At 37.2% G+C, this 22,251-nt stretch overlaps 1 protein-coding gene across 3 annotated transcripts in view; it reads left to right on the forward strand.

The window, feature by feature from the left end:
- Window positions 1-320: 320 nt before the first annotated feature.
- gfra2a (GDNF family receptor alpha 2a) overlaps window positions 321-22,251 on the forward strand; it is a 59,363-nt gene continuing 37,432 nt past the window's right edge. For 2 of the 3 annotated variants that reach the window (XM_043247278.1, XM_043247279.1), the window contains exons 1-3: window positions 322-940; window positions 2,557-2,862; window positions 19,940-20,026. In XM_043247278.1, coding sequence (XP_043103213.1) covers window positions 847-940; window positions 2,557-2,862; window positions 19,940-20,026 — 487 coding nt within the window. In that variant the 5' untranslated portion in view covers window positions 322-846. Of the gene's footprint in view, window positions 941-2,556; window positions 2,863-19,939; window positions 20,027-22,251 lie in introns of all 3 variants that reach the window. The other variant, XM_043247277.1, reaches the window with a different exon arrangement.

The following is a 22,251-nucleotide window of genomic DNA, read 5'->3' on the forward strand; positions in this document are numbered from 1 at the left end:
GTGGCGGTGATGATGAGACCTGTGGATCTTCAAACTCACCAGTATCCCAAAGAACTTATCTTAAAGGTGCATTTTAACCCACCCTAAAAGCTAAAAATTGCCCTGAACCCCCTTAAAACCAGCCACAGGGAGTCCTTGTTTGAATGCTCACAGACAGCTATCTTTCCATCCATCCGCATAGTAGTTACACAATTGCAAGAGCGGTTACTGACCTCTTGTAAAAAGTAGCATTTATCCTTTTGCCCTAAAAGTTATTAATTAGCCACAGCGTGTCGAGTCAGCTCGACTCCCTGTTTGTTCGCGCTTTGATTAACTCATCCGTCGCCGGATCGTTTAACATGTGGGCTGGAGCGCGTAACGGGGGCACGTGCGCTCGCTTATGCCTCGCTTCTCAGGAGCGCGCTGCCTCCGCCAGAGACAGAAGTCTGTCCGCAGAGGTCCGCCGTCCGAAGTTTCTCTCCGCCGTTGCTTGGGAATTTCATTTCGGAGATAAACGGAAGCGGGAATATCCTATAGAGGAGCGTTGCTTTTAGTCAGCCAGACGTTTCAATTTCGCGTCCTTTGCGATAGTAGAACATCAGCGTTGGGAAATATGCGTCTGTCCGCACGAAACCACCACGAATAAACGGTTCCTACGGAAACCTGGGGTTTAGTTTCCTTCCTGAGCGGAATAGAGAACTTTTCCCTCTTTAAATGAGGCTTTGGATTATTTAGACGGGGGGAAAAAAAGAATCATGGTCCGACAAACGCTGGATACAATTTGGGATTTTTAAGGTCATAGTGCGTTTAGAGCAGCATCGGTATTTTAAGAGGACTAAGCAGTATACAGTCATTTGGAGGGAACACATGACAGCACGAACGGCACCTTTTAACGCACGCGGACTCTCTATCAGAAACAGAAACATGTATATCTATATCTACGGCTTTCTGCTCTTTTTAGGTAAGTTTTTGTTTATATTCACAGCTTTGTTTTTCAGCATCAGGCGAACTGAAAGCAAAATCTCCCCACGCCGTTCAATTTCATCGTTTGATTTAAATTTACTTTCCTCCAGTGAACGCGGTGGTGAAATTACGGAATCGCGTTATATATCTGATACCGTGACAGTTTATGAAGTTATGCGAAATTAAGGTGAGGTCAAGTTCGATAACGAGCAGAAAAAAACAGCGATGTTCGTTCATTGCATTCACGTTTTCCTTTACGGCAATGGGAATCTTAGACGCTTATGAACTTGTCACATGAAACTCGCACATTTACGTTTGCGGTAATTATGCAACGCAAGTAATACGAGCTGCGTTTCATCCCTTCTGAATGAAGGCAACTGATCACGTTATTTTATAGTTTTACATGACGGCTAATTGTTATCTAATTAGTGTACTGTAGTTCGAATCCCGCTCGGAGAAAACGGTTCTCCAGTGTAGAAAATGATTCAATAAAGGTGAGATTTATCAAGGTCACTTTGCAGATTTATCACTGGCCATTGCACGCTGACAAGACTTGATCCTTTCTGCGCACCATATGATGAAACTTAAGCTGAATATTTAAAGAGTCTGCAGAACATTAACCATTCAGACCTTCATATATATATATATATATATATTCAGCCGCTTTAAATTAATTTTAACGTTGGAGTGTAGCCTAATTATATAGGTGCCGATGTGAAACGTGCTCACTAAAGCAGGTAATATTAATGCATTTATAATAAAATATAATGCAAAGTGTTGTCTAACTACTTTACAGATTTTCTACTTTTCGCATTTGCATTCTTAAAGCGTCTTGCGATATTTATGTGTTTTTATTTCTGAAAAATATGCAAAGCATTCGTCAGTGATTCCTTGTTCAAGGGTGTGTCTGGATCTTTCATTCTGGTTCTGATGTACTCTGAACAATTTAAAAAGAGAGAGAGAGAGAGAGATAGGTAAGTATGCTGATGTATTTACACCTGTAGGTGTCACTGGTGGGTCGCACCTCCGTTATAATGACCCCTTGACCAAAAAGAAAGAAAGACATTTGCATGCACGTACAAAACAATTCTCCGTTGCTCTCAAACACACAGAAAGAAGTGTTAAATGGTAACAATAAAGCGTTATTATGAGGTAGGCATAAAGAGCATTTGTCAGTTGCTAATCAAATCCGATTTTAACAAATACAAAAAAAGGACTGTTATTTACTGGTGACTCATGTCATGCCAATTAGAAGGCTTTTGTGTGATGTATATGATATTTTACTCTTCGAGGCATGTTTTTTTCTTACTTTGACACCATTCTGAGCCGTCAAGCGATCCTTGTGAGTCATTTAAAATGGTTTCACAATCATCTGGTTATTGCCACTGGCTTAATGGTCTTTAGATTGCACTAGTTATAGTTGTATTAGTCATCGACTGAAATAATATTTTATAATGCAGTCACTGATGTCTTTATAGATCAATTTGTAAGAGATAAAGATTTGTTCAACTTTTATCCTGTTATTTTGTTGAAGACTAGTGTTAGTGGGGCATGAGTCCACACAGTATGTAAATATAAACCTTAACCTCCATTCCTCTTCACCCTCCTTCATAGATGAGCTTGTGTTCTCCATGTCGGGCTCTTCTGGTCTATCCGAGTCTGGGCACCAAGAGTCAATGGACTGTTTAAGAGCCACCGAGAAGTGTAACCAGGACAATAAGTGCAGCCTTCGCTTCAGGATCATGAGGCAGTGTCTGGCAGGCAAGGACAGGAACACCATGTTGGCCAATAGGGATTGCCAGGTAGCCCTGGAAGTGTTGCAGGAGATGGCTCTGTTCGACTGCCGCTGCAAGAGGGGAATGAAGAAGGAAATGCAGTGTCTGCAGAGTTACTGGAGCATCAACATAGGCCTGACTGAAGGTAAGAGCTCTGTGGGATTACAGATCCATGGATAAATGGTCTGCTAGATGCACATGATTGATCCCAGAAAGGCAGTAGGGGCGATTGAGGCTAGTAGGCGCACATTAATATTTCTCAGAGTAGATTTATTTTATGGTCATTTTCTGTGTACACACCAAAGTCTTGCCTACATCAAAGCTACCGAACTGAGCTGGACATTTCCAACTTTATTATTTATCCAACTTTAACAACCAGGGCATGTCGTCAGTTAGTAGCCTGTTATAGGGTTTTCCAATGAAATGTATGTATAATGTATACATTAATTCATTCGTTTCCTCCACGTTTCATTTTCAGGGTTACATTTGTGGTTAATATTAAGCATATATTTATGTATTCAACTATTTATTTATGCATTTCAACATTTATTGATTTCATTTTGAGTAATGTGGCCCTCATTAGCTATGTAGTTCTTAATAAAAGTGATTTCTATAATTTATTATTATTCCTATCAGAACTAGCTAATGTATAAAATGTTAAATTATTGTCATTCTCAGGATTTTGAGCTAGTTTTCTGAATCCACTGCTAGTGAAAGAACATTTTGCGAAGTTACTAACGTCCCCACATGGCAACCAACCCCCGGTCTCCTCTCTGTCACAGAGTGCAGGAAGCACATCACTATTTATATAAACAGAGCAATTTGAGAAAAGTAGAGTCCAGTAGCAGTGGATGGGATGTGCATTAGCTGCTAGTGCTGTCAGGCCCATGAATGAGAGAAAACTGTCCTTGTGTGCTGACATTACTCCTCGCTGGGGTAACAGCCAGAAGTAATGCAGCGCAGGCGGGCACGGGAGGAGGGTGAGGACACAGCATTGTGGTGTCATGTTGGCATGAGCTGAATATATATGACTTGATCAGCTTTGGCTAAATACCTCAATGCGATGCTGCCGTGCTGCTCTAAAGCAAACGCAATCCAGTTTGCATCTTCTCTCGACATTACTTTTTATGCTGGAATGTATTTTCAAATATTTGTAGCCAAGCTAGATTTTGATGCATGAGAGTGTTCCCAATATTCTCATTGATGCATTTTTTTCATGAATATATTATGATTTCAAATATTCATTTTTTTTTTTTTTTTTTCGCCCACTCTCAAACTATCCATACATTAGATAGCACTGCAGTGAGTCCGGTTGGAAATCATTTTGGGCTTGAACAGAGGAGTCATTCACTGCCAGGATGTAGCAGTCTGACTCAACTCACAGTTAGCTGAGCACACACTCACTGTGATGAACGCACAACGTGCCGTTCCCTCTGGTTATGTGAAATGCAACGCCACCAATTGATCTATTGCATTTGATCCAAAGCTGCATTGCAAGAAATACTGCAGCCACTCTAATGCTTATTGGTGCTTTTACAGAAAAAGAGTCAGTCTGTTTTGGTAGTATAGCTCATGCGGCCTGTGGTTATGGAATATTCTTTATGTCTGCACTGATCAAACAGAAGCGAACTGAACCGTGCGGAGTCAAACCGATTGATTGACCTCCTTTTGAGCAGTCGTGCATACAGTACCAACCCCCATGTGAGCAGAGCGTTCAAAGCGTATTGGCTTTACTCCCTCGATACTGTTAACAAGGTGTTGTTATAGATTCTTTATGAGATGTGGATGCATCCCTTATTGCCTTGTCGTGTCAGTTTGGAATTATTTAGGTAAACAGTTTTGTTGTCCTACTTCAGAACTTAGTCGCTGAGTGTTATTATTACAGCAGCTGATTTTCTGCTGAATGTATTTTATAAATCTTATTTTTTGCCATGACTTCACAGGCACATTTCCCAGCAGGGCAAAGCGAGTGAAACATGCTGAAAATGCAGTCAGGTGCAGCATTATGCACAGGGGTGAATAAATGTAGCCTAAACCAAAGACATTATAAAAAGCAGCAAAAAAAAAAAGTAATAGGACGAATCTTTGATTCGATCGGATTATATTGCTGAATTCAGATGTGTTAGCTGCCTAGAAAATAGCCGCCCTGCGGTGTTGCTTTACCATAAGCGTCTCTGTTTGAATACAGCACTGAAAAAATGTACGTGCGCATTTGTCATGTTTCAGTCATTATTTGTTTTTCTTACTCTCCACGTAGTCGCCTTTACTGCCATCCATCCATTCATCCATCCATCATCGTATCGGCTAAGCCTAAATAAGCATGAGAACACACTGTGCCCTGCGTAAAAGGGAAGTGTACTATTTACCTTTGGGCCCTGAGAGCCGAATTCATTCGATTCTCCACCAACATCATAACAATAGATTAGATAGTTGACAAAGAGTAATTGCTTTCTGTGGTATGTGTGCAACGGTGAGGTGGAAAAGCAGTACAGAGGCATGACCTGATATGGGAATAGTATTAGATTTCATTTAAAGGCTCCAGTGTTTCAAGGCTGTGTATCCTCTGCAGGATGAATATGTGTGAGCAGTTCAGTGGTACCGGTGAAAAGCTCCCTGTTGCTATGTAAGGTTATGCAAGCTCTGTTCTTTGCCTGTCTGCGGTTTATCATGAATACCTTGAATTTAAACACAAGGGAGCGTGATGTTTGCATACAAAACACGATGGTCTAACTATCTACAAATGGCATCAGAACCCGTGACAACTCAGTCGAGTGAAAGTTCTCTATCAACGTTCCCAGTCATCTCAGTGGTGGAAATACAAGTGAATTTGAATTTTTCCCACGTGTGCACAAAGCTTTTATGTGGCTCTGAAGCAGGAAAATGACGTAATGAGAATGTTGATTAATTGATGATGGAGATTTTCCCCCAAGAATGTATTGCTATAGCATCTTCTCTCCCATGCTAACCAGCCATTATAAATTTCCCTGATATTTCCATGACTTTTCAAGTGGTTCGTAATGGATAAGGATTTTTAAGAAGCGGTCACAAAGATCAATTTATAGCCTATTAATATTTATGTACATTAGCGAAAATGAGAATTTTGAAATGACTTACGAGCGCTGCATGGGTGATGTATTTTTATAAGCCAAAACTCAGAAATGAGTTCACATATTAGCACTTCCATTTAATAATAATAAAAAAAAAGGTTTTGGTTACATTCCTGAATACGCAAGATAAGCTCATGCTTTGTTCTATGACATAAAATAAGCTTCTACTTGTCTTAAAAAAAAAAGCAATTAAATGACACTTCAGATGTCATCAAGGATCGATTCCTCTTCACACTCAAAGTCATCTACCAAAAAGTCGAAGCGAAAATTTGTTGAATATTTATTTTCATCACTTGCTCCAGTTTACATGTGGAAGTTGTTGTTTTTTTTGCATCAATCACATCAAAAAAAAAAAATTATAATAAAAATAAAATCCCAAATAACCGAATGTATCAACAAGTTCTTCTCTGATTGGCTTGTGCGGCAACACGTCAAGTGAATTATCCAGTCGAGCTGAAATGTTTCGCATTGGACTTGCATGGAAGACAGTTGAGGTAAATAGAGGGCATTGATGTCACTTTCCCACCAGAACGCACTTCCTCAAAAGATCCTGCTGCATGACTAAATTTAATAGGGAAGCTGTGAAAGTGTGAGCAAAACAAACGATATTGAGTTTAACCTAAAAGTTGTTGGACTACAGCCTGGATGCAGCCTGGAATCATGTTTCCTGGCATTTCTATGTGCCTGATTTTGACACGCAAAGCAAATTTGCCTGTGAGCACATTTTGTAAATAGGATGGTCTAAATCCAGGTGATCAATGTTATATATTTATCGTAATATATCGTAATATCTATTTATATTATTGTATATCTTTATCATATATATCATTTATATATTTATATTTGTTTAAAGACGTCCAGTTAGGCATATAAGTCAATATTTAACGGATGATGTAATATGATATTTATACATATTTTTACAAATCTGTTTGTACATTCAATCGCAAAGATCTTTCTCATTTTAGATGTTTAGTTCACTCTAAAAACCACTCAGTTCTGTATTGCACATTCACTGCAATCTACTATTTGATTTGCTTTTGTTGCACACACACCATTGCAGCCTTGTTGCGTTTATAATCACACTCCTGTAATTCGAACTCAAGACTTTCTGTACTTTTCAAGACATTGACTTTTAAGACATTGGTCATATGACAGTGGTGTATTTCATTTATAGCCAACATTGTTTTATTCTTTACCGGTCATTACAGGCTACAAAAATTCTAAAGTTGCATTCAGCTAATTTTCCCAATTTAAAAAAAAAAGATTACGCTGGACAGAATATGTAAGAATCATGAACTTTTGATAGCTCACAGAGCTATTTTCTGTAATGATCCGAAAGACAAAGAACAAAAACCCAACATCATTTGTCCAGAGCGATCTAGCCTAATGCTAACTTCAGGGTTGGCCTTCAAAAACATGTTCATTATTTAAGACAATAAAGACTTGGAAAAAGCAGAATAACACGAAGTAGTACGCTATTGTGATCCACATGGCATGTATTATGTGGTGTTTTAATTAAGACTGAATTTTGATTGAGTACTCTCTGAACTGCAGTACTTTACTAACACAGCATTAGCGACGCTTTATCACCCACCGCTGCTTGAGCTGTGCACTTGTGGACACTGTCAGTATGGCACGAAATCAGTCGTAATTAATTTTGAACTGTTGTGCGGTGAACCAGGTTTAACTTAACAGAAGGCTAATTGATTTTGACACAAGCTCCCTTGGTTGTCTTACCAAAGACAAACACTTTGTAAGTAATTTCACCATAGGGAAAACTAAAGAAAGCCACTTAGTGGTAGAAAAGGCTCGTGGTCTGGGTTTATACCTGAAGCAGATTCGGTCTTGCATACAGATGAATAGGGTTGAGAGAGTTGCTAAGATCGCAGTGCTGTCCTGCAAAGTTGAGAAATGTGAGAGAGACTATGCTAAACGGTACGTTAAATTATTATACATTGTGACAAAATTACAGATGCTGGGAAGTGATAGAGAACTGCAGCTCTCCAACAAGATCTCACAGCAATTTGTACATTTTTTATTTGTACGAATTTGTCCTCGCTGATATGAATTCATACGATTTGTGAAAGATCATACATATTTTATTTCGATAACGCACAGCTAAATGATCATTTTTGCATTATGTAATTCCAGGGGGCCTCAAAGCCTAAAATCTAGAACATGAACATAAGATGCATAATTCAAATTACGTATACAGTTACATGATCATGTTCCAATTTCACAATTATATTCCTTAGATCTTTTTGTTTTTATGTTACGGAGGTTGACTTCTGTTCAGTTGAAATGTCAGCCTTAGACTTTTATTTTATCCTGGTTCCCATGGATACTCTGGATTCTCTCAGTATGTAATAAATACCCAAGGAGACGACATCACATCTTGTAAATGAAATGTCTTTAATTTCCTATAACCCACTGGTCCAGAGTAATAGATCCATCGCCACAGGAGACATCCAGGACTAGATGGAATGACATCTCATGTCTTCCTAAATATTGTTTATGAGACCTAGCTACATTCTAGTTCACTTTAAATTTCGATTTAACAGTGAAAGATGGATGACTTTTGCTTCAAGGTCACTGTATTGAGTGTTTGACAGGTACCTGAGCAGGTGAATAAGCCATGTGAGTTTAGCAGCAAGGTTCAGCCACAAGTATTGAGCGCACATTCAAGCTCAAGGATACCAGATTGCAATGGAAATGTAATGCCATAGGGTTTCCACAGTGACACCGCATTTTTTATTTTTACATTTTATCAGCAGTCTTTACATTGTTTTGAGTATCAATGTTGAAAAATCGTTTAAATAAAATCAGTATGTTTTTAAGATATTCTGACCTGCAGAAAGTTACGGAAGCCTGTTTCTGCCACAGAGTATAAAGTATGCAAACGCTTTAAATGTTAAAAACTAAAATATTAATTGTAAAAAATTTAATTAATGCACATATAAAGCCTTTTGCCCTGCAGATAATTACTACTAAAGTTTTCTTTTCTTTTTTAAACTTGCAGTTCTGAGAATTGCGGTAAAAAGTCACGATTACCTTATTTTCTGGTGGACTGCTTTCATAAAAAAAATACATCTTAAATTAACACAATTTTTTAACAGCAGGTTAATTGCTTTCTTTCTTACTTCCCTGTTCTAAGCTTAAATCTTTTGAACTTTTAATTAGCTTGATGCTTAAAATACGAATAATAACAATTAAAACTATATATAATTCTTTATAATCATGTAAGGTAGGGTAAGAAAATAGTGTCATTCATTGTATATACAGAAATTAAATGGAACATAATTCATATTGCACAATTTAGCTTTTTACGTAAATATCTTTTATTTTAAGGATGCGTACAAACATAACGGTAGATATAAATGCGTGGAAATTAATAAATTCTTAACAAGCCAAGTGAAGGTTACAGAAAACTTTATAATGAACATACTTTTTTCTAGCTTTGCTGAAATATTTAATAGGCTAGAAATTGTTTCGTGTGAGTGCAGTTTCTATAAATTGATTATTAAACATCCTTATCCATCATGAACCGCTAAAAACAATCACTGATTCACTGATTAAAATGTATGGGAACCCTGACAGCTGGGGACTTGCGAGTCGAAACCCTAGAGGGTCTGTGGTTTTCCCAATGGTACCAAAGCAAGTAAAAGAAAAAGAAAAAAACACATGCAGTATGTATTGCTTTCTCTCTCTGTACGCTCTCTGGAGCTATGATACCAACGCCAAGCTTAAAGTATATTTCCCCAGAATCTAGCTATTAACTCTATGACCGATAGCAGCAGTCAAAGTCTATTACCTCAGTCATCCACTTTCATAAGGACAGGCTGGCCACAGGGAGGCGATAGGACGCCTCACCCCCACCTGCTCTATTTGTCCTCTGCTCCCTCCCTTCTGCCCCGACCCCTTCCTCCCCCCTCTCCCTGGTCCACAGCCACTAAATCATCAGCGCTGGCCCTAGGGCAGCTCAATAGCTCTACACTGGATCACAGACGGTTTCTAAAACTGCCAACCAGCCGGGTGGACCCACATCCACACACACACACTCCCACATTTTCCCTACAAACATTTTAGTGTGTGTGTGTGTGTGTTTGTGTGTGTACAGCAGAGAAGAAATGCGATGACAGGCGCAGCACTTGTATCTTCTTGTGAATTCCTTTTTAATGATTTCCATTACTGTAAGTAGAGATGCAGCGAGACAGTATTGTAAGATTGATGAGGCTCTAGGTGTAATGTTAAAAGGGTTTGGGTGCCGGGCTGGGACTCGGAGTGAAAACGCCAGAGTTTAGACTTGGGAAATACCTTATAACTGTACAACGCTGTGAATCCAAAACCAGCAACTGCTGCATACAACACATTGTATTCCCTGCTGAAAAGACCAGCTTAGACATAGACAATGCTGGTTAGCTCTTATTAAGTGCTGGTCGAGTTGATGTGCAGCACTCAAACAAATCTATGCGTGTGTGTACAGCAGTATATATAACAATATAATAGTAGTATATACGTATATATGAAGAGATTGGTTCCAAAATCTTTTTTTTGTGGAATCCTTACCAGTTTTTAGGTTTTTTTTGAGCAGAAAGATCAATCCCAGTGGCAAAAATTGGAGCGGTGATGGGGGTTATTATATCGGTCGTGACCAATTGCTTCATTTGCGATCTTGGTTTCGAGTACTTGTTTCAATAAACACAGGAACTTTATCTCATACTCAACCTATAAATGTACTACTCAATCCAGATAGTACAATCAAAACCCAATTATCTAAAGATGAATTAGCACAGTTATACAATCTGCAGTACGTCACGTTATCCTTGATGCGTTACATAAAAAAGCAGCATACAAAGAACAGGCCCCGGGTCTTTTCAGCAGGCTGGACAGAGACAAATCTCATACACCATTCATGAACATTTATGCTGTTTGGTGTAAAGCAGTTTTAAGGAATTACCTTACAGGCAGCTGCAGAGACAACTGGAAGAACTTTAGCCATCGAATCACCAAGAGTTGGACGCGACTGAATGAATAAAACAACAACGACAATAATATATACCCACCCGTGCCCTCAACATAGAGATGAGATGGGAACTTTTCTTGTTTGCCAGTTAAGATTTCCTATTTCAGTTATGCCTTTTGGCACTTTCCATTTCACAGAGTCTCCCGCCTGCTGTTCAATAGTCCCACTCATCTGGAATGATGTAGTTTGAGGAACAAATGCCACCACAACACGAGTGAACATGGTTGCCAGGCAAAAAGGACAAGCAATCTTGCTGGGAGGAATATAGGCTCACAGGTAGAGGATTGTTTTAGCTCCATTAAACTGGAAATGGATGTGCTCTTAGAAAATGTAATGAAAGAAAAAGGCAATTATTCTGCAATATGCTGAGGGTTATTCTTCACCTCACTATGCAACTCCCATTTGAACAAGCTGTTTTTTTTTCCTATTTTTTCCCAAAATGAACGTGGAAAAAAGAGAAAATGTTTAGTAAACAAATGAGAAATCAGTGTACGAACATGCTGCTCTGAAAGGAGCACTGAAACCCAACCGAATTATACCTGCTGGCCAAATGTAGATGTTAGTAGGTGGCCTAATTATGGTTTTGAATAGCGCAATTGTTTATGTTTTTCCTCTTTTTTTTATTTTATTTATACGACCCCATTTTAAAAGTCTCAATCATGAGGTTATGCAGTTGCGGTGTTTGTATTTTGCCAGGAAACATAATGTTAAACACTGGCTGTCAATCATATCAAAGGTCTGAAAGATTTCGGTCTCACGGTGCAACAGCTATTTTAAAAACAACAACAACAAACGCGGCCAAATCCATTGTTTACTCTTTCCAAAAGAGCCATGTAAAATCAATTGTACATTGCGCGTCTTGTTTTGGATTTTAGTTTAGTAGTAACCTTCTAAAGAAATACCTGCAATGCAGTTTTTCAGGTCAATACAAGAGCAACTCATGGAAACTCCATCCAGTGCTGAAGTGCAACATTATTTATTGAAAATAGATGTTTTGACATTCGTGAGACTAGGGTTTTTAATTTTTTTCCCTATAATAACCATTTGAGTGCTTTCACAATATTATTCATTTTTAATATACGATTGCTTATAGAGCATGATTAAATGTGCCCCAGAGTTGCGCGGTATAATGAAATGAAAATATCATGAATAAATACAACATGTCAAGATGATCGTGATGTTGCCAAGCCCCAGTGTGGTTAAGTACTAATAAACAAGCCAATATGATAGTAATATGCATGCTAATATAAATAGTTATATTTTTAATGCTAGGGTGCAGCTATGTGACATCAGTGGTTAAACAGTAATATTATAAAGCTATGACAATATGTTTTGTGCACAGAAAACAAACAGCAACAACAAAATAGTGTATTCAACAATTTTTTCTTCGACATGAGGGAAAAAAAAGAAAGAAAAAATTATAAAAATAACAAAAACACAAAGCAAAATTGAAAATGAAAAGTAATTTTACAACATATGTATGTGTATATATGTGTAGGTATACGTATGTATGTGTATATACTGTATATATACTGTATATTTATTTATTTATTTATGAGCCAATTATTTATGTTACAGTCTTGGCCAAAACTGGGTTTAAGTCAGTTATTTTTATATTTTGCTGAAGTAAGAGTAAGATTTTAGTAAGATTTTTGTTTGCAAAAGGAGTACGCCCAGTACACACACACACACAGGTCTACAAAATGGAGGTACTACTCATTTTGAAATATTTTACAACGTGAAAAGAAGACTGGAAGAGAAAGGCACAAAAACAGCGAGCATCTTAATTAAAGACTTTTTGGACTTTTGATCAAATAGCTTCTTTGTTTTCTTGTATTCCTGGTGTCTACAGTGAGCTTAGACATATCTCCGGTAAATCCTGACTTGAGCCTGATTAATACCCCAGCTGTGAATGAATCGGGGTGGAGTAAAAAATGATCACTGGGTCGAACGGGAGGAGCAGCCCGCTGAAATTAAATTAACTCAAACATGTCAGCCGCACAGAGACTGATTATTGTCCTCACCCCTCTCACAAATCTCTCATTTGCCTCTGTTTGCTGCAAACAGAAAAATGGACAATTGGGTGAGATTCCAATTTAATCCTCATCTCTCGGGAGGAATGTAAAGACCCTGGTATTGTCGAAATAAATCATAAATCCACCATTTATTACTGAATATAATGCAGTTGCATGCTTAATGAGGTTTAGCTGATCAAAGGTAATGCATATGAATTTTTAAGGCAAACCAAAACAATTGTAAAAATTTGAAATCGTACTAATTAATACACTTTTGAAGTACTAACGTTGTGATATTTTAATATACCGTATATAGTGTTTTGTTTATAACTCTCATAGCATTAAAAAGCTGCTTATGTTACCTGACAGTGCCTTCTTTGCTTATAAAAGCAATCTCGCATGGCCGTTTTTAATCAAATTCATATATTAAGAGTTAAAAAAGTGCATTTCGGATTTGAATTTGGAACAGGAGCCTTGTGGAGCTATTTGGGTTAGGGAGACAAAAAGATTGGGAAACACTATGCAATTCTTTGAAAAGACAATGCAATGCCTTACTCATAGTGAGGACTGATTCATGAATAGTGCTACTGAATATGAATCAATCACATGTATATGTTGTGTTCAGTGATGCAGGTCTGTACTGTGCGTTGCAGTGGAAATGTTGCGGCTGCATTATTCGTCAAGAACTCTCTGATCTTTACCTTCTAATTACCATCTTGATTTCCCTAGAGGAGTCTTGGCTGAAGTGCCTAAATGCTCTTGATAAACAGAGGTTTGCTTCTTTAATTAATGTACAGATTTTTGCAACACACAATTGGCACTGATGCAGCTGTGATAGTTCTTTTGATCGTCTCATAGGACTTTTCTGATGTCTATATTAAAATGAGCTTACAAGTAAAAATTTGAGAAAATTCTGCTTTGTTTTGTATGTTTAGCAAGCTCGGATTAGTCTATAGTTTATACAGTGCAGTCTGGAATTTTTTTTATTTTATTTTATTTTTTCAGAATTATGTTCATGATTTTAAGGAGAGACACTGAAGGCAGTTTTTTTTAATGCACCGTTTTTTGTTTTTTCATGAAGTGTTTTTCGTAAAGTTTTTTCATAAATTTATAATTTTTTTTCTCAGATTAGTGGAAAGAAAACTTTTATGGCACTTTATCTATTTGTGTCAATATATTTCAATTTCAACGTATATTTTTAAAGGCTGTTTTCTCAAAATGAGATTTTTTTCTCCTGCACTGAGCCACGCATCTCTTGAGGCACCTTACAGTCACCAAACTTTACTTTTTTATTTCTGTCTATTTTCTGAAGGTTTTTACAGTAGGAGTTTTTCATGTATAATTTGCTTGATTATATACATCTACCCCAGAATTGTGAAAAACATTTTGTTTAGTAAAATTCCCTCTGTAAAAGCTTCATTTTTTTCTAAACCTCTATCTATCTAAAATTTGTGTTTAGATTTTTCTTTTTCTTTTTATTTGGGACATAATAGACTTTGATTGCTCTCACTCTCTCTCTCTCTCCCTCTCTCTATTTAAATAATTATTTCATCAATATTACTTTTTGCATCATTACTACTTACAATAAATATGTATATGATACACATTTATTGTACCTAAGAACGATATACAACATTTATCGCCAACAGCAATTGATGGCATTTTTGTCCCTGCAGGGATGTTTTGACAGTTTTAGTTCACTTTAGAGCACGTATTTATATTCCAGAGCAAACCACACACACACACAGGTTATGTAAATTCAAGAACGTTGTAAGTATCCTAACAGGATGTCTCTAAAATAAACTATTGGACATCGTGGATTGAATCTCAGTCTGTTTCTGTATCCCGTGTCTGTTTAGGAGCTGGATCAAAGGCCTTGTTCAGTCAGGTTGATATTGAATGTCTTGGCTGATGCTTTGGAGACATTAGCGCTTACTTTGCTTGAATGACTTGTTTCCTGCTGACCTAATGGAGTATTAACAGGATAGCCAGGGCTTATTAGACACAGTTTGTGCTCCAAACATCAGTGTTGTGAACAAAGGGGCTGGTGACAGCTCACTGTAGAAAAGGATAGCTGTTAGGGTGTTAACTACAATCTTACGCCAGTGAAGTAAAAAAAAAAAGAATGGATTACAGCTAAACATACAAAGAACCAAGCTAATCCGTTGTTTTGCTATAAACTCATTACAGTATTTGTATGAAAAAGGTCTGCAGTGTCTAATGGCATGACATTATTTGAAAATGTTGTCAGGAGATGTCGTAGAGGTCACACATGTTTTGAATATCTAAGGATAATGGTGCGCTCTCTTCATTCTCTGGTCCTTCACAAACAATTATACGAAAGCAATTATCCAGCATGCATCAGTGAAGCGTACCACACTGTGATTTAGCTGCAGATTGGGAGCTCTGCTGCTATCATCATTTTGTTCCGTTCTAAAAATTTCACTCTCTGTATTTTTACGACTAACTACACAGGCGAATCACCCCGTAGTTGAAGCCTGACTTCAAATATTCATTTTTGTGATAAGTCCTCTTTCAACAGAGCAGAGCGATTTTTGAGCTTACTTCCTCCATTATACTGTGCTCATCGATTATATGTTTATTTTTCACAGTGAACAGACTAGGGAAGAAAGTAGACTGTGGAGGAATGATTCTTTACGGTTATGGTCTTCCAACAAACATCCATCAAAGTGGTTGCTCCCCGCGCAGGAGAGATTTTATATATTCATCTTCATCACCTCAGGACTTGAGCTTTTTTTTTTAATGGTTTACAGTACATATCTTGCAAAACAGTACAGGGAATCCAAAGCACAGGACGAGCCACATCTTAAATCAATGTGTATGTATACATATACAAATACACATACTGTATTTCCATCCATCCATTTTATGGCAAAAAACAAGATTCTATATTTTTCGGTGTTTTTAATCAAAAGAAAATGCAGCTTTGAGCATGAGAGACTTTCAAAAAAAAAATTTAAATTGATGGTTGTATACAGTGTATAAACAGTCAATATGTTGATCTTTTTAATATATTTAGAATTTTTACTTTTTGGTTTTCTTTTGAACAAACAAAGTCACACAGGTTTGAACTGTCACAAGGTTAAGTGGATGGTGACAGAAGTTTCATTTTTTAGCTATTTTCAAAACGCGGATGCTTATCAGCTGAGAGAACTTATCACAAAAATGAATGTCTAAATTATTCACCTACATTACATAATTGGCAAATATGTATCTACAAATAACATTTAGCATTATTCAGTGATTCTGCATGTTTTTAAACAAATAGACAAGCGGGCTTTATATATATATATATATATATATATATATATATATATATATATATATATATATATATATATATATATATATATAGCGTGCTGCATTTGTCCAATCGTCCATGTATTTAAACTTAAGCACAGTAAACAGCTGTTCAATGAGTTGAAGACTACGCATCCTCACTAGAGAAAAAAAACAAATAAATAAAATTAAATTCAGACGGTCATTTTTGTGATATAAGTAAATGTGAACATGTATACGTCCTATTAAACAATAAGAAAACAAATATGTACATACCTGCATATATTTCATGTCATCAGTTTACTGCAGAACTGTTTATAAGAGACACATGTTTCTTTACTCTATATTTCTTCACCTCAGACATTCATTTTTGTGATAAGTTCTCTCAGCTGATAAGCATCCGCGTTTTGAAAATAGCTCTCCCAAAAATGAACATTCTGTCACCATCCACTTAACCTTGTGACAGTTCAAACCTGTGTGACTTTATTTCTTCAAAGGAACCAAAAGTTCAATATATTAAACACACACACACACACACACACACACATACCTATATATACATATACATATATATATCATATATATATATATATATATATATATATATATATATATATATATATATATATATATATATATATATAAACATTTATTTGATTAATATTTCTTCAAATCCTATTTGTATGACCATGTTTAGTTCCTTTTTTCCCATATTTGGTCATGTTCCTGTGTTTCTGTTCATACCCTCATCTGTGTTTGTATTTAAGGCCCTGTCTGTTCTGTCTTTGCTGTGATTTTAAGTTGTGCTCAAATCGTCCTTGAGCCTTTGTCATTATGAGACGATTGGATTGCACCTGGTCTTCTTCCTCCTGACACAAATGCAACAAAGTGCATTTATACTTTTGATACATTTAAAAACAACAAAACTTAACAGAAAACCAATTGGCACCAGTGCAGAAATGGATAAGTGTATGTGAGAACGAGTACCTAACGTTGAGCAAAAAACCTTTAGAAAGCGCTGCCATATTTGCCCCATTTGCTCTTTTATGTCCACTCGCGGTGGTGAAGAAGAAACCCAAACCTGTAGTGGAATGCGTGCAGCTGCGGAAGCCAAGAGCGGTTTGGCATCTCTCACATGACGCTACAGTGAGACTCTAGTAGAAGACCGCCAGACAACGTTTGCCTGTTCAGCTGTCACCTCGGCACTCCTGAGCTGGGCTTACTGACAAAAAGAGACAGACACATAACAGAGACAAAGAGACAGAACACAAGAAAGAACGAGAGGGAGAAAGACACGAGGGGAAAAACATAGACAGACTCCCTGTGGACTCAGGTAATAGGCTGTCTCTCCAAATGACCATCAGAGTTCACTTCACATCGCGATGATTGCAGGTGAAGGATCGGCAAAGGGAAAGACGGAGCTCTTATTCAGATTGAAATGTCACTCGGGAAAGGACGTATGCTAATTCAGATGTTCTGTGCATTTAGTAAGTGCTATTTAAAACAGCTTCACACTGTGCTTTGTGTTGTCAAGTTCAAACATAACTATGCAGTCACAACAAAGAAGAAAAAATAAGAGTCCCAGAGGAAAAGCTGATCGCTTGGCGTTTTCTTTGTCACAACTCGGGATATATAATGCAGTTCTCATATAACACTGGAGTATCATCTTCTCCGATGCTTCTCGAACACAAAAAAAAAAAAAAAAACTTGAATAGAAATAGACACAAATAAGTCCATTTTTGGCCTGCAGTAAGATTAAACGGATATAAAAACGTAATGTAGAAAGCATAACTAATATCATTTCTTTCATGTTCATGTTAAGTCGGATGTTTGGTTAAAGACTTGAACCCTTTTTAGGAGAAACATCAGAGAAAACATCTCCATCGCTGTCTAGGAGAAACAATTAAGATATTAAGAAGATGATATTTCAGTTTTTTCTTCCTTGTGCCATATTGCTTATGGTTTCTGGAGTGTTAAAATCATTATTAGCACCAGTGACGCAAATCATAAAAGGTTATCAGTCATCCATGCTCTGCTGATTTTATGACTTATGACCTTTCATTATTTGTTTACATGTCTACTATAATTTAGCTAAAAGTAACAGATTTTTCATCTTCAGGTTCTGTTTTAAAATAACAACACAACTCAAACTCTGAAGATCATCTTTAGTATGTTGCTAGTATGATGTAGTAATTAATGTATCAGTGATCTAAAACTGCATTACTTTATTGTGACTTTAAATGAATAACTGGAATGGCAAATCTGAATGGGTTTCCAGTCGTATCCAAATGTCTTTAAATGTATAACTGGCTTTTTAGTTAGGGTCATTCATATCGCGCTGTCTTGTCTGTCTAACTGCAGAGAGAGTCCTTGACACTCGGTCAGCAGGTGGAGTGATGCTTAATATGCACTGTTCCATGTTAGTGATCTAATGTGAGTCAGGGACTGTCTGAAGACGTATGCCATCTTGCATCACATCTCTACATGTGCACACGTCCACACATAGCCCATCCGCCTCAGAAACCGCTGTGTGACATTGGAGCTCACGGTATGATGAAATGAGACTGACACAGCTTAAATACTCCAATGATCCGCATTCCCCAACAGAAAAGAGGACCCGGGTGCCCCCCGCTATTCTGCAGGTGTGTGAATCACATGGAATGACTGGGAATTTTAAATTCTGGATTAAAGCTCCCGAGAGAGACATTCAGAAGGGAGAACCACAGGCAGAGGCTGGCTAATTTTTAATTTTGACAAGCGCAAGCTTCACACACTCATCGCTGAGGGTTTTCTCCGTCTCTCTAACTCAAGTCAAGAGTCACAAAGCTGGCTTTGACAACTAGCATTCACAAAACTTTCAGTAAAAGCGAAAAGCACTGGGTTTAGTTTAATGCGCAGTTTCCTTCGTTTTTGAGATATGGCTCTTTCGAGATGAATGGCCACTTTTGATGGCAAACAGTAGCCATGACATGAATTTAGCATAATTCCCTCACCAGATATATTCTTATGGTCAACCTTGTGAAAAAATAAGCGCACTTCATTTCATTGAATGTGCACTTTTAGTGTACAGTACTTCAAATCTTAAGTAAATTTAAAAAAGCACTTACAGAAAATCTATTTGAAATAAAAGGAAACTCGAGTACACTTAAGTTTAAGTACAATATACTGTTACATTTCGGCTGATAAGGTGTAAAAGAGAACCTGACACGTGCACAGACTGCACATTGCAACACGCAACGATAGCTTTAGATTATGTCAAAATGGCAGTTTTGGACACAGTCTTGAATCGCACTGTTCTTTGCTGGTTATCTTTTGTAGCTTGAATAAAAATGTATCTTTATTTAATTTACAGCTTATGTGAAGATTGATTTCACTTGAAAAGTTTTATTATTTTTATATATATATATATATATATATATATATATATATATTTTTTCTAAGCCTATTAAATATTCAAAATGATTGCTTTCAAATATATTTTAATGTCATATGGCAATAATTAATGCCTAAAATTCAAGGAAAATGCTTTTAATGGAGAGAGTATTGGCTGCTAAGTAAAAAGATGCAATTAAATACATTAATTTGGAGATTCAGTATGAAAGTCTGAACATATTAATGTATATGCAACCCTTAATACAGTGCACTCTCTTTGACCATCCATTTTCAGTGATGAATGAACTATAAGCAATATATAAGCAAAAAGGGGTTAAAGGTCATTCAGTGAGCATGTATAATTCTAAACTTGATTTTAATATTTTTGCTGTTGTTTTTTTTAAGGTGAGGACTTTTATGAGCCATCTCCTTACGAACCCATGATGCCTCACCGACATCCAGATGCATTTCGCCTGGCTTCGATCATCTCAGGTAAACATCAGCATTTTCATTAAAATGTATTTTTATATTACATATGCATTCTTGCAATGCACTGTTTATTGGCTTCTTTTTCAATTCCCTCTCTTATATGAAACGCATAAAATCCAAGCACTACATGAATTGCTGTATTATGTTCGAAGACCATTAAAATAAGTTTCTATTGTCTAATTTCTGCTTTTAGCTCATTCCAAACTATGCACAAGGTGAATGAAGACAAATTAGTCTTTTTTCCTTTCTAGCAAAAAGAAACAGGAGCAAGTGATTATTCCAGTAAAATAGAAACCACTCTCGGCATTTGTCACATTGGCATGAGTTAAGTTTAATGTTTAATTCACTGACAGCAGTCATTACAGACAGTAGAGGACAGAAATATTGCCTCCAATCCATTATCGCAGCCCCACAAAGCCTGGAAAAACCAGAATAACTCATTTTTATTCAGATTTGAAAAAAAAAAAATAGCCAGTGAATGGCAAATCTCATGCGCACTACAGAAAATAGCGGATTCAACAGGGTTGTCAGATCAATCTTCTTGCCAATTTGTTGTATAATACCATTTTTGTGTCTTGAAAGGCCTGCTGTGAGTAGCAGCTGAGGTTTAGAGTTCGCATATTTTCCTCCTTTTTTCATGCAACATAAAAACATTGCAGCTGGGAAATGTGGACACACAAACAGCCTCCATTTGCTGCTGGTGTAAACATTAGGTGATCGTTTAATTCCACTAAGAGGTGAATTAAGGAGCATTTAATGTCTTTGTTGCATAATTGTATGTATTGTTATGGTTATCACATCTTCATCTGATTAAATATGACAGCATAAAAGGAGAAAATGAGTTTCGGATAAATCGGAGACTGATTTAAAGGGATGGTTCACCCAAAAGTGAACATTCTATTATCATTTACTCACCGTCACGCTTTTCCAAACCGTTTTTGGATTAACCATTTTTTTCATATCAAATCAGGACAGTGATCCAAAGGCTTTGGTTTCTCTGTAATGAAACCTTTAAAATCCCTTCAGAGAAAAAGGAGGCCTGAGATACGTCTCATTGCGTTTTGCTCACAGCCCTCACAGATTGAGATGGCACCTTTTGATTTGATGTGACAGCCCAAGTCATTATTCCAGACTGGCTGTGTCTGTTCATTTACTACAGAGGGTGAGAGGAACAAGTGGACCGCAGCACTAGCACTGACATATTGAGGGTAAATCTGGCGGACCCTCTTAGCCCGTATCCGCTCCCTGGCAGGAATCTCTCCCAATCTGGAAGTGGAACAGCCCTGTGTGCCATATTTAGGATCAGGCAACATTAATTGTCATCCCTGTGTGGTCGGCTGCTGCGATACAAAGCCTCGGATTCATAGAACACTGGGAGTGTTTGATGTTTCGCTATGGTTAGAAAGTCGATAGTATTGGCAAAGAAAAAAAAAACTTAAACACACATGGGGAAATGTCGTTCCAAACCCGTAAAAGCTTCGCTCATCCCCTAAATGCAATTTTAAGATGCTTTGGATAAAAACCAAGAGGCTTGCGACTGTCCTATTCACTGCCAAAAATTACACTGAAAAGTATGAAAGACATTGTTTACCGTTTTAGAATGATATGGGGGTAAGTGATTCATGACAAAATGTTTCTTTTGGGGTGAAGTAACCCTTTAAGTCACAATTACAAGACACAGTTACAGTATGTTAAAGGGTTCCTTCAACTACCAACGACAAGGAGCAGAAAACATGTAAGATGTCGTAATGTTATGAACCTAGAAGAATACTTTTTATACGGAAAGAAAACTAAAATAACGGCTTTTATTCCATAAGGGCACTATGCACTTGGTCGGCTTCCTGTGCACTTAATGTGTTAGACGCAATGGAAACATTCACAAACCTCCCATTTTTTTTATCCAAAATATCTTAAATTGTGTTCCAAAAACAAGGACCGACATGGGGGCAAGTGAAGTGATGCTTTAATTAACTTTCTCATATGTAAAGTCAGAGATTTTGTGCTTTTAGTTTGATAATTGCAATTCTTTCTTTTGTAATATCTGACATGTTTGTGAGCTGCTGCGTGTAATAAGCAGTGTATGCGCGTTGTGGACCAGCCAGTTGGTCTGTAGTGCAAATGTTTTCGCTTGCCTCAAAATAGCAATTCGCCAACGATGCACCTGAACGCGCCTTGTTTACAGACCAGAATGCCCATGGGCGAACAGATGGGCACAAGTGGCGCTGGAT

Source organism: Puntigrus tetrazona, chromosome 8 (genome assembly GCF_018831695.1).
Source record: "Puntigrus tetrazona isolate hp1 chromosome 8, ASM1883169v1, whole genome shotgun sequence".
Classification (NCBI taxonomy): domain Eukaryota; kingdom Metazoa; phylum Chordata; class Actinopteri; order Cypriniformes; family Cyprinidae; genus Puntigrus; species Puntigrus tetrazona.